This window comes from Xiphophorus couchianus, chromosome 21 (assembly GCF_001444195.1).
Source record: "Xiphophorus couchianus chromosome 21, X_couchianus-1.0, whole genome shotgun sequence".
Classification (NCBI taxonomy): domain Eukaryota; kingdom Metazoa; phylum Chordata; class Actinopteri; order Cyprinodontiformes; family Poeciliidae; genus Xiphophorus; species Xiphophorus couchianus.
This window is the reverse complement of record NC_040248.1, coordinates 18,699,782-18,715,700: the sequence shown is the minus strand read 5'-3', so window position 1 is coordinate 18,715,700 and position 15,919 is coordinate 18,699,782. Positions and strand designations below refer to the sequence as shown.

General features: G+C 38.8%; 1 protein-coding gene across 2 annotated transcripts; it reads right to left on the bottom strand.

Moving 5' to 3' along the window:
* Positions 1-752: 752 nt before the first annotated feature.
* Positions 753-15,666, bottom strand: LOC114136983 (copine-3-like). Of its 2 annotated transcripts, XM_028005436.1 has the most exons (17): positions 15,404-15,666; positions 13,916-14,091; positions 13,621-13,800; positions 13,422-13,496; positions 12,449-12,520; positions 11,032-11,112; positions 10,825-10,914; positions 8,911-9,009; positions 8,720-8,806; positions 7,568-7,627; positions 7,291-7,424; positions 5,009-5,063; positions 4,845-4,896; positions 4,537-4,670; positions 3,601-3,837; positions 3,409-3,523; positions 2,348-2,478 (listed from the first exon to the last, which is right to left on the bottom strand). In XM_028005436.1, the coding sequence occupies exons 2-16, from the start codon at positions 14,072-14,074 to the stop codon at positions 3,413-3,415; spliced, it is 1,626 nt and encodes a 541-aa protein (XP_027861237.1). In that variant the 5' UTR covers positions 14,075-14,091; positions 15,404-15,666; the 3' UTR covers positions 2,348-2,478; positions 3,409-3,412. The 2 variants fall into 2 exon arrangements, with proteins under 2 accessions (XP_027861236.1, XP_027861237.1); XM_028005435.1 differs by lacking the exon at positions 3,409-3,523 and having other exon boundaries at positions 753-2,478.
* Positions 15,667-15,919: the final 253 nt, after the last annotated feature.

Here is a 15,919-nt window from a genome sequence, read left to right as displayed (position 1 = left end):
TCCAGCGACATCGAAATCTAATGTTCTGACCAATGTGGTTCCCGGAACGCGTCATCCCCACTGTGAAGCAAGGTGTTGGTAGAATAATGCTGTGGTAATATCTTTCCTCAGCAGCTCAGAGTTCTGAGTTTCAAATCAAAGCATATCCAAAGGGTGCTGACCCGTAGGAGTTTGAATACAAATGTACCCAAAAGAATTAAAGATTTTTTTTAAAAGTAGCATCTTCCTCTTATAAGTAAGCAACTAAGGCAGTTTGTATTATTCAGTCAAAAAAAATCGCATTAAAATGAATTGATCTTTGTAGTTATAAAGGAACCAAATGTGAAGACGAAAGAAAAATATCTACAGCCTCCAATTCTTTATAAACATTCAGAGAGAATAAGTTCTTGGTCTTCAGGTCATTCTGCAAACTACTCCAGGCATGATGTCGGCGTACTTAGTTGCCATTTTTTAAACTGAATTCAGATTTGAAAGGGCAAAAAATGAATTTGAACATTTAATGCTTTATTTTCCTACCTTTTGTCATGCAAGACTATCCTCATGCAATAAAAGATTAGTTTATTTTTAGACCGTTTTCACAATTTCCCAAGGAGTACCAATTGCACGAACAAACCAGACACAAACTCTTCAAAATTATGTTTTTTATTTAACCTGTAAAATGCTCAGCTTTTTTTTGTTGGTATTTTAACAAATGTAAAAAGAACAGAAAAACAGACATCCAGCGAGCTAAATCTTTTAGTATTTACTTGTAATATAGGAGTGTTTTATTGTTTTCTTGAGGTATGAATTGTAAGGCCATCAAGAAATTGACTATGGATGTTAATATAGAACATCTAAACTTTCTACATAAATGCCATTATGTATCTGAATCACTGTAAGCCTTTCTTATATACCAATTGTTAAATATTTGGTTAAACATCATAATAAGTCAGTAATTATTTGATCATCTTGATTTTATAGACTTAATTTTGCATAAAAACAGAACAAAAGAAATACAGGCAGAATCAACACATATAACAAAGACATATGGCAAGGCAACACATGAGTCAAAAATGAATTTTTACATATACTAAATAAAATGTACATACAGGGATGGTTGGACACTTAAGACAAAGTGAACGTCTTCTATTATGTGCATATGTTTAGTATATAAAACATTTCCTCTATTAGGCCTCCCTGATTATGCTAATAAAGAACCAGTCCACTTGCGAAGAAGCACCAAGTGATCAGTCAAATTAAGCATAAATTTGATTCAGTATAAATCATTATTAATAGTGACATAAAGCTGATCCATTCTGTAAACATTTGACAAACTTTCGCTTTGAATCCTAAAACCTATTTACATTTTTGGGACCAGCATAACATATAAAGACCCACAAGGAAGAAACTGCAGTAAAATGGGGATCAAGGAGAAAACCAAGTTTATATCATCGGACTTCAGAACTGACAGACTGAGGAGATGGCTGCTATTAGCTGCCTCATTCTTGAAAGAAATATGAATTTATTCAAAACATTTCATCTATCAACCGAATCATCTAAAACTGGTAGCCCTTTTTAGATGTAGGTCATGGAACCCTGTGTGGTGAGCCATATGACTCAGATCGAAAACCACGACTGATTTTTATTGTTTTGCAGTGGTCTGCTTTATGTTGTTCTTTAGGTTGGAAAATTAAATAGATGTTTTAGAGAGAGAGAGAGAAACAACAAATAAACACTTTATTTATAGGGTTACAAACCTAATGTTGTAGTCATTAACCAAAGTATAAACAAGCATTTTTTACTCACTTTATTTGGTGTTTTTTCTTTAGTTAAACTAAAATAATTTAACACATCTTATGAGAAAATAAAGTCTAAGTATTTCTGTGCTGGTTTCTCTGTAGTAACGCCACCTTCAGTTTACTGTGTGTGCTACTCTGAGGTGAGATGAGATACTGTTTGCTTCCTCATACAGTCTTTAATAGTTTCTGAAGGGCTAATTTGATTTAACAGACTCTAACCATGGCAAAGGAGACACGGCGGAAGAAAGATATGCAGTGATGCACCTCTATACTGTGACACAGGCAGAACAGGGCTGTAAATGAGGTTAAAGGACAGTGCAGGAGTACTGTAAGACTGTGTCAGCAAATATGCGTAATGCCATAAAATGTCTCGTTTAACGAGGCTAAACCTGGTATATGTGAGTATTATATAAAACTGCGGCAAAGTGTTAACATACCGTAACATGTCCATCCCTCGGCATAAGCCATGTTAGGTTAGGTTCAAATCACTGACGCGCCTTATAAAGGCTTCAGAGTTGAAGGGGACATTTTTTAGGAGGAAGTTTGGTTCTCAGCATGCATCACCAGGGGGCGCCGATGCCAGGAGGTCAGAGGGAGGATCGTTGCTGTGAGGCGGGCTCAGTTTCATGGTTTTGAAGAAGCCCGCCACCTGGCCCGGCACTTCTGCCAGGACGGACTGAGCAAGAGCTTCCTGAGGACCCTGGAGAAAGGAGAAACAGGGAGGGTAACCATAGAGGATGGACAAATATGTAGGCTTGATATACGCAATGTGGGAAAAAAAGCAAAAGAAAAAGCAGCTAAAGAAAGGCTAGAGTTAGCATTGCCATGCATAAAGTTGAAACCAGGTATTTACATAGAATGCAAAAAAAGAAGATTCACTGACATTATAACCATAATACGGCTTTCACAATTTTGTTAAAACCATATTATCTTATGTAAAATACTGAGTTTAGCACCGGAATGAAAATTTGGGCCAATATAAATTTCTGATGTTATGGTGGACAACCAATATCATGCAGAATTATTTTTCCAGACACTTTTGACGCAGTGTGAAAGTGAACCCAACACCTAAACCGTTACTCTGCGTTAGTGAAACATCCCATAATCCTGTGCTGTATCACATGATCAAACCCCCTCCCATCCTGAAACACAAATGGCAACAAGGTGGAGAAAAACATCGGTTGTTAATCAAACAATCAGCCCAGTCTTACTAATCGGACCGATACCTATAAGTTAAAAAATTACTAACATCGCCCGACATCGATCTTTATGCCAATATATTGTGCATCTCTAATTGAATTTTTAAAAAGTAATAGAAAGAAACAAACAATTATGGTAACCCTCACCCACCTAAAATAACAAAACATGTCTGACTTAAGTGAGAACAAAAGAATTTGTGTCTTTTTCTACACTGTATGAAAACCTCTGGTTACAACTAAATGAAGCTTCACAGAGATCCAAAACTTGATAATGACTAGGTAGCTAATTTTGCAAATACATTGGATGTTCTGGGTTGGATCAAAAGTTGGGAAAGGACACATTACTACAAAGTGCAAGCGCGTCGCTGTGGACAAAAAGCAGAGGAGAGAGGAGGAAAACAAGTTGGGAAAACAGGATAGGATAGTCGTACATGTCTAGGAAGGACAGGGATCGCTGGGGGGCTTCAGGTCAAATAAATTGAAGAAGGAGGCCACTTGGTCAGGCAATTCTGCCAGTACGCTTTGTGCGAGTGCTGCAGTGCCTGCCTGAAATTACATGTGCGACACTTAAAACATCGTCCGCGGTGGAACACGTCTGCATGGTGGGGCGCGCCAGAGCTTACGTTTTGGAACTGCCTGAACGGCACAAACTGCACGATGTCCCTCATGGCGGCCTCGCCCGTGGCCGAGCGCAGGACTCCGTCATCTCCATCCAGGAACTCCATGGCGCTGAAGTCCGCCGCTCCCACGCCGATGATGATGATGGACATGGGCAGCCGCGAAGCGTTGACGATGGCGTTGCGCGTCTGATCCATGTCGGTGATGACTCCGTCGGTGATGATCAGCAGGACGAAGTATTGCTGCAGGAGATGGGAGACAACGCAGAGGATTTATGGTGAGATCAAATTAATGGGACAGTATTATGTGTTTTACAGGGATATAGTGCCATTTTGCAGCATAATCAAGTCACTATGTTCACTTCAGTTGTTAAAAAATGCTATATATCAGATTTGACAAAAAAAATTCTACATCGTGATTTAACACCTTGAAATTGGGCCTCTGCTTCTTTAAGAAACTCCTGCTCTTTCTGAAACTCCGCCTTCAGGAAGTCATCACAACATGGCCTAACCCTTTAGCAACATTTTTACCAGCGTTGTACTGTTCAGCAGATGCCCTGCTCCCCCAAGTGTTTGCTAATTGCTGCTGACTAGTCTGAAGGAGCCGAGCGGGAGAGGCAGAAGCTCAGAAACTGCAGCTCTGAGGAGGAGCTTCGTTCTCCAAGGCGGGGCTAGGTCCAACCACGTGTTTTGCACAGCTGAATGGTTGCTATGGGAGATTATAGGATTTCTCAAACATGCTTAAAAGAATCAAGGCAACACTGCAGGTATGTTTTTGATGAGGGAATAGCATAACATGATATAAATTTCAATAAAGTCAATTTAATCTATAATACTGTAATTTGACATCATAATGAAAGAGGACATTAGTGCATACAACTTTTCATCATCCCTATTAGCCTTTCAACTATTGCAATTAATTAAACATTTGTTGCAACTCACAGAGGCAGTTTGCTGCTGTAAGGCCTCTCTGCCAAAATGGGCCACGTGATTGATGATTGGAGAGAAGTTTGTTGGACCGTAGAGCTTCACCTGAGGCAGACACTGCTGATAGGCAACGATCACTCCCTCTATGCCTACGAAACCAGACGAAAACGGCACCGAAATCATATGGGTCACACAAACAATCTGGATCTCTTGTTTCTACACATCAGCGTGTAAATGTAGTACATCTAGAAATAAAGATGAAGCCCCAACATGATAAGGAACTTTAACTTCCTGTGAGACATTAAAGTTTCACTAGGTCTTACCTGCACAGAATGGATTTGAGGGGTTGAAGTTGATGGGGAACTCATGGCTGACCTGCAGACGAGCAACTAATTATGTCAAATGAACGTGTCTGGACAATTTACACTGATTCAGGGCTTGCTATATATATATTAAAAAAAGGTATAAAACAGCTCAAATTAATCACCTGCCATGTTGGAGGAAGCTGAGCACCAAAACCAAAGGCAGGGAACATCTTGTCACTGTGGGAAGGAAGTTATACAAGTAAGAGTGTTGGTCAAGGGGAGTTAACCAACATGGAGGACTAAGACATACACTTTCCCCCGGTCATACTGCAGTGAGTGTCCCATGAGTTTTCTTAAGGACTTCATTCAGAAGGACGCTGGGTTTGGTTCACCTCTGCTGTAAATCGGTCATTTGTTGCATTATTTCATGCCCAACAGAGCGCACAAGGAAGTTTACCCATGCCTTTGGAAAGTATGGGGAGAACCTGAGGGAATGCAGTTACGACAGCTGTGGTATAAGTCAGTGTTGACCTTTTCCAACCTTTGCTGCGGCAACTTTAAGATGGAGGGTAGAAAAGAGGAACCACGATTGATCAGAGCTGCTCTAGTTGGACCTGATAACTGGACGGACTTTACTTCCTCACACTTATTCTCTATAGCAACAAACATCATTGCTTATAACATCTCACCGGCCACTTTATTAGGTCCACCTACTGCTAGTACCGGGGTTGGCTCCCTTTTGCCTGAAGGACCACCTTAAATCTTGGTGGTATTGACGAACTAAGATGGTCAAAACATTCCTCATATGTTTTGGTCCAAATTACCACGATGTGACCTCTGAAGTGTATGGAGGTCCAAAATAGGGGGGAAAAAATTACTTAAAAACTATATAATGAGATCATTTATGTGAATGTTCTATGAAATAAATGCATTTACAAATAAACGTCCCGTTAAATAATAAATATACCTTTTAAAGGATGAAATATGCATATGATTGTCATTCTTATTTATTAAATAAATAAACAGAGTAATAATATTTCCAATTATTTTACAGGGGTCACCATTATGCCACCAACTTGAACCATGATCAATTTATGTCAAATTCTGATTTCTTCTAAACTTCTGAATGTGCAGCTGAAATTGAAAATCATTGTTTTTCCCCACTTGCTATTGTCAAATTTTGGTGAACCTGTGTGAACCGAAACCTCTACATATATATATATATATATATATATATATATATATTAATCATGGGCGTAGGTTTGGGTATGGACGGTCGTGACATGTCACGACCAATATTCAAGGGATATAAAATAGTCCCGACCAATTTTTGCCATATTAATTACAATTTTTTTTTTTTTTAACAAAAACAAAATAAATAAACGAAACTCTACACTGATTAGTTTAATATTTCAATATACTACGCAGTGGTAGCATTCATTTTAAAATTCGCTGTTATGAACTATGACGACCCGCTATTGGCTCACAGAACGTGGATCTACGTTCTTTGATTAGCTGCACCAGGCGGCGGCCAGCTGGCCACACGCCGAACGGAAGCTTGGTCCATGGTGCTGACAGTGAATGCGTCTCCTTCTGAGTTTGACATTTATTATGAGTCTCCATGTCGCCACCAAAAAAGAAAAGGACGACAGACATTAGAAGTTATTTTGCTACCTTGGCTGTAAGTACAGTGAGTGGACCCATAAGTTAGATATCTATCACGCAACGCATTTGTTGTAAAGTCCGGTGTTTAGTAAGGTCAGCACTGAATGTGAGGTAGAATAGGTCTGTTAATTATGTAATACTTTTTCACATAGGATGCTCAGACAGCAGAGCAAGGGGCAGAGCAGAACGATGGAGGGGTGGCTGGAGCTTCAGGGCTCCAGGTGAGGTGTTAGTTATACTGTGAAATTATCTCAGTAAATATGGCATTTGAAGTGTTAGTCTTAAATTAAGTTAAGCTAGTGTGAATACAAACCAGGTTACGCTGCTGAATTTTGAAAAGGAAAAAGTAAAGTGTTCTTGAACTGATCTGCTGAGTATACACAAGATGTATGATCAAGTTATGGTTATGGTTGGGGGGAGGGGTTATTAAGCCAATGTGGTGCCCCCCACAAAAAATGGTCGGTGCGTGGGGGGGGCGTTGGTCAGTAAGTTGTAAGGTCCCACCAACACTTAGACCAAACCTACACCCTTGATATTAATTTTATACCATTTTCATTATCCCAGTAGATCTACCCAGAGACAGATGTCTGCCGCTAGCAACATGAATGCAGCAGCAAATCTACAACAGAATGGCTAAAAATTGAGAATCAAGGTGTTGCAATCATGGTCAAAGGGCAGTTCCTTAACCTGACCTGTGCAAGCAATTGCACAACGCTACTCATTTTCTTTATTGAGTATTTTTATTTAAAATCTGAATAGGTTATCTTATTAACACCATGCATTCAACGTATCTTTTTACCTGTCATAGTCCTGGATGACGTTACCGACTGCCCAGATCGCTGCCAGATACTCGTTGTAGCCTTGAGGGTTGATGTAGTGTAAAGATGTGGGTAAACTGGGATTCCCATTGGAGCCCGTGAAATCGATAGCAATCTGACCCCAAGCATAAACAACATCACCGTTAAAAGTAGTCTTTAAAAAAAAAAAAAAATCACACAAACATGGGAAAACACAATGGGAAGTTTTGTCAATATTTATTTGATCTGAAATGATTTTCAGTAGATTGTAGTTCTCACCGTGAAGTTAATCTGACAGCCGCCCATTATGTAATCCAGAAACGTGTACTCCTTCACTATCTATAAGCAAATAAGGGGGAAAAAAATACATATTCTAACACCATAATCATAACAGAAAACTGCATCTTTCATTTAAGATTTTCATACTTCTTCTGGCTCAACTTTAAGGAAGGAATGGAGGTAGAAAGCCAGGAAGGAAGGAGTGAAGGAAGGAAAGAAGGGTACAGGAATTAAGGAAAAAAGAAAAGGCACAAAGGAGGGAAGGAAGGAACAATATTTGGAGGATGGACTTGAGGAAAGGAAGAGGAAAGAATGCAACAGAGAAAAGTTTCAAACAATGAAACAGGGAACAATTAAGTCAGGAAATAGAAATATTCCTCCACACTCTTATTCAATTTTTAAAAATTTATCCAAACCTGGAAAATACAGAACTCAACTTCGCCCCTTAGTAAGAAACCTTAAAGTAGCACGTAGTTGTCAAGTGGAAAGAAAAGACGTGGTTTTCAAAACTTTCTGCATGTGTCAATGCGAAAGATGAGCATTTGTACATTTTGTTCGTCACATTAGGATTACGTTGTTCTAAAACATGTTAAGACAAATAAATCAGGTATTAACATTTTCACAGCATTCCAACAGCGATGATACATAGTGCTAAAAAAAATAAGACCACTTGGCTGCAAGCAGCAGGACCGCCAGCAGTGTGGGTCACTAGCACTGAAAATTATACATGTAGATGGGTATTTTCTTGACAGCTGTAATGTAACACACACACACATCCTGTCATTTATCGGCAGTAAAACTGAGCTCCTGTACATTGCAGTCTTTCATAATTCAGCAGAATGATGGAAGCAGAATAAACTGTTTATGGGCAGAGTGAAAGTGAGAAGGGATCTCTTACTATAGAGATCCCTTCTCACTCGTATTGCTGAGCAGATTCAGATCTCCTCATTAAAATTAGTTGGACTAATATATGTTTAAACGTTCTAGCTTATTTTATTTCATTTCTGTCATATCCATCTGGCATAGAGTTGGAATGCCCACATATGTTTGAGTCAGAAAGTCCAACCTTCTTTATGGCATTATGATGGCTTTAAAATCATATTTATTTGCTTGCTTTATGAAGGAAATGTCTTATGAAATAGTTACAAATACCTTGCATTGTTTTATGAGGATAATTCCCGAGTTTTTGTATCCTTTCTTCTTCTGCTTCTTCTTGCTGTTGATGCATTCAAACTCAGCCTGAGGAGAAGAGACTCAAACCAGTCAGGTTTCGTCGGCACCTTTCGTTTAGTAGGCAGTTTTGTAACGCACCGTGAAAAAACAAAGGTTTAAACTGAACTCACAGCGAATGACTGACATGCCTGCTGTATCTGACAGAGTGTCGTGAGGAAGGAGCCGATGAAATCATGCGAGCCGCTGTTGTTGTAGTCGTAGCAGTCAATCTGGGAGAGGCAAGAGGGTCGGGAGAACCAGGACAAAGTCTCACTAGTCTTTATCATCGTCAATTAAAGCACGCGGGAGGCAGAGCAGATGAAGCAAGAGCATGAGTGTGATGCACTCAATGTGACACTCTGATAGTGAAAACCTCTAGCAGAGAGAGACACACACACACACACACACACACACACATCCATTGTTGGTGTAGAGAGAACAGAGAAAACAGAAGAGCTCTACACACAGTATGAAGCGACCAGCAGAGATCAGACAAGCTAGGAGAAGCTACAGCCTACAGAAACCCACGGCTAAGAAAGCTGATGGGTCATCCATCTTAATGGAGAATTCTACCTATGGAGAAACTGGTCCATTGGTTCTCTTACCAATTTAGCGGTTAGCCATATAGTTAGCAGGTAAAACAAAGGAGCTGCATTTTGAGTTAGATTTGAAAAAAAAAAGTTCAGTTTAAACGTCATAACAAAACTAACAAAGTAAGATTTAGTTGAATTTTTAGCAAGTGGTTGAATTTTTGTTTTTAAAAAGAAAGATTTAAGGTTTTCTTCTGTTTCAGATTTGTCCTCTGTGTAATTTGAGGCCCCGCCCCCCAGGCAAACAGGGCCAGATGTCTGGAACTGAAAAGAAAACCTTGCATCTGAAAAGTAACTCTTTTTTTCTGTTTCAAATATTTTTGTTTTAATTTTATTCATTTATTTCTCAGTTTGAATTTTTTTTAATTTTTTTAAATTTTATGGCCCGAATACAGTTCCGTAATACAGGGTCTTGTTAAGTGTCAGCATCCTTTGGATTTTTTCCATGTGTTATGACCAACACAATGTAGTGTGTAATGGTACAGCAGTAGATGTAATGGAAGATTACAATTTTTTTAAAAGAAAAAATATGTAGACTCAAAAAAAGCTAGCAAGCCTAGAAGGGTAGCAGCTAGCTAGAAATAGCCACAGAATGCAATGAAGACGTCTGAGCACGATTCTGAAAAATAAACTACATAGAATATAGAAAATTAACTAGTCCAGCCACAACAACATTTAAGATGTGTGATTAACATATTTAAAGCCAATTCAGATTTTTTAAATGAATTTAAGACATTTTAAGGATGAGTGGAAACAATGGCAAAAAGAGAAAAAAAATTGCTCTCTGGATGTGAAAAGCTGGTAGAAACATAAATCAAAAGAGTTGCTATGGTAATTTTATCAAAGGTTGTTCTACAAAGTATTTACTCAGAGTACATGTCAAACTGAGAAGTGTGTACAATTTTTTTCTCCCATTTTCCATCCATGTCCTAAATTGCGTTGGTCTCATGAAATACTGACGAAATGTGGACAAATTCAAAGGGTGTGAATGCTTTTGCGGCGCACTACACCTAATATGAAATTTCCAAGTTGAAAACAATTCATGAATGACTGACCCAAACCACAGCATCGTCTCATCACAGACTAAAAACGGGTGGGTTCAGCAATGGACCAGTCTCCTCAGAAGCGGGTGTGTTCCTTTAAGACGGATGTAGATGCATCGTGGACTTCAGCCGGTCCGGTCACAGACACCGCATCCTTCAAGTGATGTGCATTCACTCTGCTAACAGTTAACTCACTTGTTGTGCTGCCCGGAAAGCATCTGTTCCACATAAGTGTGCTTTAATAGAGTTAGAAAATGGACATAAAACAAACAACACGCATTTCTTTATTTGTAGCAAGAAGATTAAACGTAACAGAACATGTCCAGGGGTCTTGGTTTTACTTAAGAAGAAGCCTCAGGAGATTCTAGCTCCTTATCTTTAGAAATACTGCCTGAGGTTGTAGTGTATGTACCTTTATAGATTTTTCCACGTCACCGTCGCAGAGGGACTGCATCGGGATTTTGAATGGCTTCCATATGGGGTTTAGGTTGTATTTCACCACCTGAACCAGAGAAATTATTTTAGAAAAACTATCACGGCTGCAATGTCTGGTAACGGTGCACACTTTAAACTTAATAGTAATTAGTTCACTATCACAAACAGCACTTTGTGTCTGTACCTCGGTCCTGTGGGCCAGCTGCCATCCAGTTTCTGTCTGCTTGTAAAACTCCAGGAAAGGGTCGGACTTGCCAAAAAAGTCCTGGAAAAAACAGAGAGCCGTAGTTAACTTTTTTTTAACCGCAACAATGTTAAGACTTCCAAATGTAAGTCACAAACTCTTGCATTATGACAAATGTTGGAACACGGTTACCAATATTTATTTCTCTCTTGAACTTGTTTTCAATAATCACCAGGGCTGGAACGATTAATCGGATTAATCGCAATTAATTGATTATTAAAATAATCATCAACGATATATACAGTACAGACCAAAAGTTTGGACACACCTTTTAATTCAGTGAGTTTCCTTTATTTTCATGACTATTGACATTGTAGATTCACACTGAAGGCATCAAAACTATGAATAACACATGTGGAAATATGCACTAAACAAAAAAGTGTAAAACAACTGAAAATAGCCCTTATATTCTAGTTTCTTCAAAGTAGCAACCTTTTGCTGTGATTACTGCTTTGCACACACTCTGCATTTTCTTGATGAGCTTCAAGAGGTCGTCACCTGAAATGGTTTTCACTTCATAGGTCAACCTGCCCTGTCAGGTTAATAAGTGGGATTTCTTGCCTTATAAATAGTCATGAAAATAAAGAAAACCCATTGAAATAGAAGGTGTGTCCAAACTTTTGGTCTGTAACACAAAGCATTTGTAAATATGTTTTATCCAGAATTCATCAAGTGGCAGTTTTAGTTTCACCTCATTCAAATACTGTAAAAACTTTTTTTTAAATCTCCTATTAAGCACCTTTTTTAGATTCATTATTTAATCTAAAAATATAAACAACAGATCAACCCCACGCTGTATTGATGCCAAGTCGAGCAGAAAGGGCTAAACTTTTCAAATGTTGATGTTAAAAGTATTTTTCGTTTTTAGCTTCAGATGCATCCGTTACTACAAATGATCAAGAATTCAATAATGGAATATTATTTTATATTTTATTTACTTTAGGAAATAAAATGCTTATTTTCATATTTTAAAAATAATAAAATGAGTTGTAAGCTGCATCGGGACATTGAATAAAAAAATTTCTTAAATGCAAGTAAGTTTGTAGAATGAGCCGATTCTTTTCATCCGATTAATCGTCAGAATAATCAATAGATTAATCTACAACCAAAATAATTGTTAGTAACATCCCTAATAATTACTACATCAAGTGAGTTGTTTCAGTTTTTGTGCTACATTTTTGTGCGCATTAGACACCAGGATCTGATCTAATCATGATGATGTGGCGACTCATCTTCAATCATCTGCCTTTAATAATTTAGTATTGACAAAACGATTTGGTCAAGAGTTTAAAAATTCAGCAGCCAAGTAATCTGACCAATCAGTGAGCAGAAAGAACAGTCAGTTAGTCATCCAAACCTTTTTGTCCAATGACCTGGCAGCAACTTCCAACGCCACCACCCTGTTGTCGTTTCTCTCCTCCGCACAAATCTAGAAATTGGGGAAAAAAAAAAGAATAGTACCAAATTAAAAAAAAATAAAAAGGATCAGAAAAATAATTCACACCCCTTGACCTTTTCCACATTTTATCCCTCGAGGTCTTATAGGAGGACTTCCACACCCTCATATAAAACCACTGTGTTTATTTATTCAGTTTATGAATCTTTTACGTTTGATCTCTATTGAACTACTTAAGGAAGCGTGCACATGAGGGGCAAAGTAAGATGACTTGGACAGTGTCTGGGTTTGGTCTTGAACTTGAGTTGTTCAAGTTAAAACAAAAATATGAATGTTAAATAAATAGTGTTTGTTATGTAGAGATTTAAGTTTGTGTGTGTATATGTGTGTGTAAGTCAGAATTTTGTCCCTAGTTCATTTGATTTGTTTTGGTATAAATCAACCAAAACTCTTCTTGGGATAACCAAACTGAATTTACACAACAAAATGACGATAAAAGTACCAGTGACATTTTATTATCCTATTATAGATTTGATTATCCTCAGTGGGTTGTAAATTATGTGTTATGTTTGGTTTTTTGTTGTTATTGTTGTTTGTTTTTTACATTTCCTGCAAACATTAACATTCCATTGAAGAAAATGCATTTAACCCTTTTCTTTTTTGGCTAAAGTTGTATGTTTTTCTTTATTTTTAGGACCTAAAAATAAAATTATCGTCCTTTAAAAATGCCAACAAATTGACCAAATTATAAATTGTTTTTTTTCCCCAAAAGGTCAAGTAACATAAGCAGCTCTAAACATGTTTTATTTTGTACAGAGGGCAGAAATGGCCCACTTGTACTGTAGCGGTTCCAGTCAGCTACAGTGAGCAGCAATGCTCTAAAAGCAAAAGAGGTGAAGTACTTTATAAGTTTTTATCAATCAAACAAGCTCACGGTTATCGTTCCTTTCCCTGCTGGTGTCTTGTCTCTCTTCACAAGAGGTTTTGTTAGTTTTTTCGAGGACACAATCTGAGCACAGAGACACAGGAAGTCAGTTTAGTAAGAGTTGCTACAAACTCTAGCTTAAATCATGAATCTCTACGTTTTAACAAATCAAACAAGCTCGATAAGTAGCTGACATTTTCTTTCTGACCTGCCCCAAGGTGCACTCAAACTGTCCCAGGAAGTCTGCTTCTTCTGGAGTGCAGTTTTCGCTGTCGATGTCGTACACTTCAAACCTGAGTTTCTGCACCGCCTCGAAGTAGTAGTCGAGGACGATGCTCTTGGAAAACTTAGGATTCAGGCAGTTCTGGATTTTCTCCGTTCGCCCAATCTGGCGAAAGAGACAGTAAAAAAAAAGAAAAGAAAAAAAAAAGCTGCATCGCATTACAAGTCCAGATCTTCTCCGCGAGCAACCCGACGAAGAACAGAAATAGCCGAGTGCTCACCTCGTACCAGTGAGGACCCGATGAGTTCAAGTGGAGCACGCACATGGGGTCGGACTTGGAGAAGGTGTCCATGTCCAGCAGATTATCGCAGGCGATGCTGAGCGCCACCTTGGTGACGCAGTCTGCGGCCTTGTGTTGCGGTGCTCCAAATGACGCCATCGCTGTCTGAGGGAAACCTTCAAGAATCCCCCCCAAAAAAACAAACAAAAAATCATACATGTCAGAAAATAAAGACAAACATTTAGTGTAGCTCCGGCCACACTGAAGTGGGGCTTATATTGAAAAGGAAACCAATAAGAGAATGAACGGGGATTAGCAGATCTGATAACCATCTGACCTTCATAGAGACTCCTTGCCTTTTTACCCACCAATAAAATGAGCTGATGCTTCAGTTTCTGTTCAGTACAACAGTTTATGTGCAACAAAAATCATTACAGTTTTAGGGGGGGAGATCTTCTGTGATGCTGTGGGTCTGCTTCTCTTCCATAGAAATGTTATTAGAGGTGAAATGATGAACTCTTTACAGGAACAAAGGAATGCCATCAAACAAGAGTGCCGTCTCTGTTGAATCACATTTATGACATCACCAATGTTAAACTACGTGAGATATGAGCAGTTGCTGAGAGGTTTAATGTTTTACTTTCAGTTAGCAATGCTATTATTATTATTACGAATCTGAACCTTTTTGATAGGCAGAGAGACGCCTACAAACAAGATTTAGCCAATAACAACAGGAAAGAGCAACAAAATAAGCACCCTAATATAGTTTCAAAAACACAAACACCACAGAACAGAGGATTTATAGACATGTTTACATTAGGGTCTCAAACTCGCTGTCCTGCAGTTTTTAGATGTGCCACAGGTACAAAACACTGGGATGAAATGGTTTAATTACCTCCTCCTTGTGTAGATCAGTTCTCCAGAGCCTTAATGACCTAATTATTCTGTTCAGGTGCTGCAGCAGAGGCACATCTAAAAGTTGCAGGACTGCGGCCCTCGAGGACTGCAGTTTGAAACCCCTGAACTAGACGGATATTAAAGGGCGTAGTCGGTTAAAAAAAAAAAAAAAAAAGTACGACAGCATTTTCCTCTGCAAGTCCAAGAAACTGAACTCTACTTATGTTTGTGACAAACTGCTCTGGTTAATATATTTTTAGAAGCAAAGCCGACATTTAGCGCTCTGCGGTTATGGCCAGATAAACATTAACACTGAACGTGGTGAAATGGCTCCTGTGAATAACCTGGAAAGTAAAGCAGCTGGCAGTGAAACCCCAAACATGACGGGATATTAAATCGAAACTGGCCGCGATTCCCAGTCAGTTTGCGCCTCGTTCCTTAAACGCGAGCGGTGCCATTATAAATGCACACATTTTAGCGCCGTTTTCTCTTTTTCTTTAAAAAAAAAAAAAAAAAAGAACGTTTCACCCTTATTTTATATAGTGAACAAAAATGTAGTTATGTCAGATGGTCGCTTGGGTAATAACGTACCTTTTCTCTAGCTGTCCAGCAGAAAGAAACTGAGCTCGGCTAGCTAAGCTGCAGGAGGGGCGGTGTTCTCCTGTCATCGACGGAACCAGAAGCACTTTGACACCGGGTCGCTCCTCCACTTTCCCCGCGGCTTCCAGTCACCACATCTTGTTCCAAACCCACAAACGTAAGATAATAGTGCACACAATTCACGGGTTGCATAATATTCACATGCTCACTCGTACTCGTTTGAATATCCCGTATTTCACGTGACGCGTGTGCTGTACAGGTGCGTAAGTTAGATTTATATGGGCAGGGGGGGCTTTCCCCAGACACATTAAAATTATTTTCCATTATTTGTTGTCCAGGCTGGCTTTTCCATCCTGAAATATAATCTGTATTAGCAACTTTGCAACAGCACAGCTATTTTTCTCAGATTCATCCCAAAGGATCAACATTGTTGATTTAAAACCCGTGTGTTTTTTTTTTTTGTTTGTTTGTTTTTGTTTTACAGGTCTCTCTTTAATCCTCATAAAA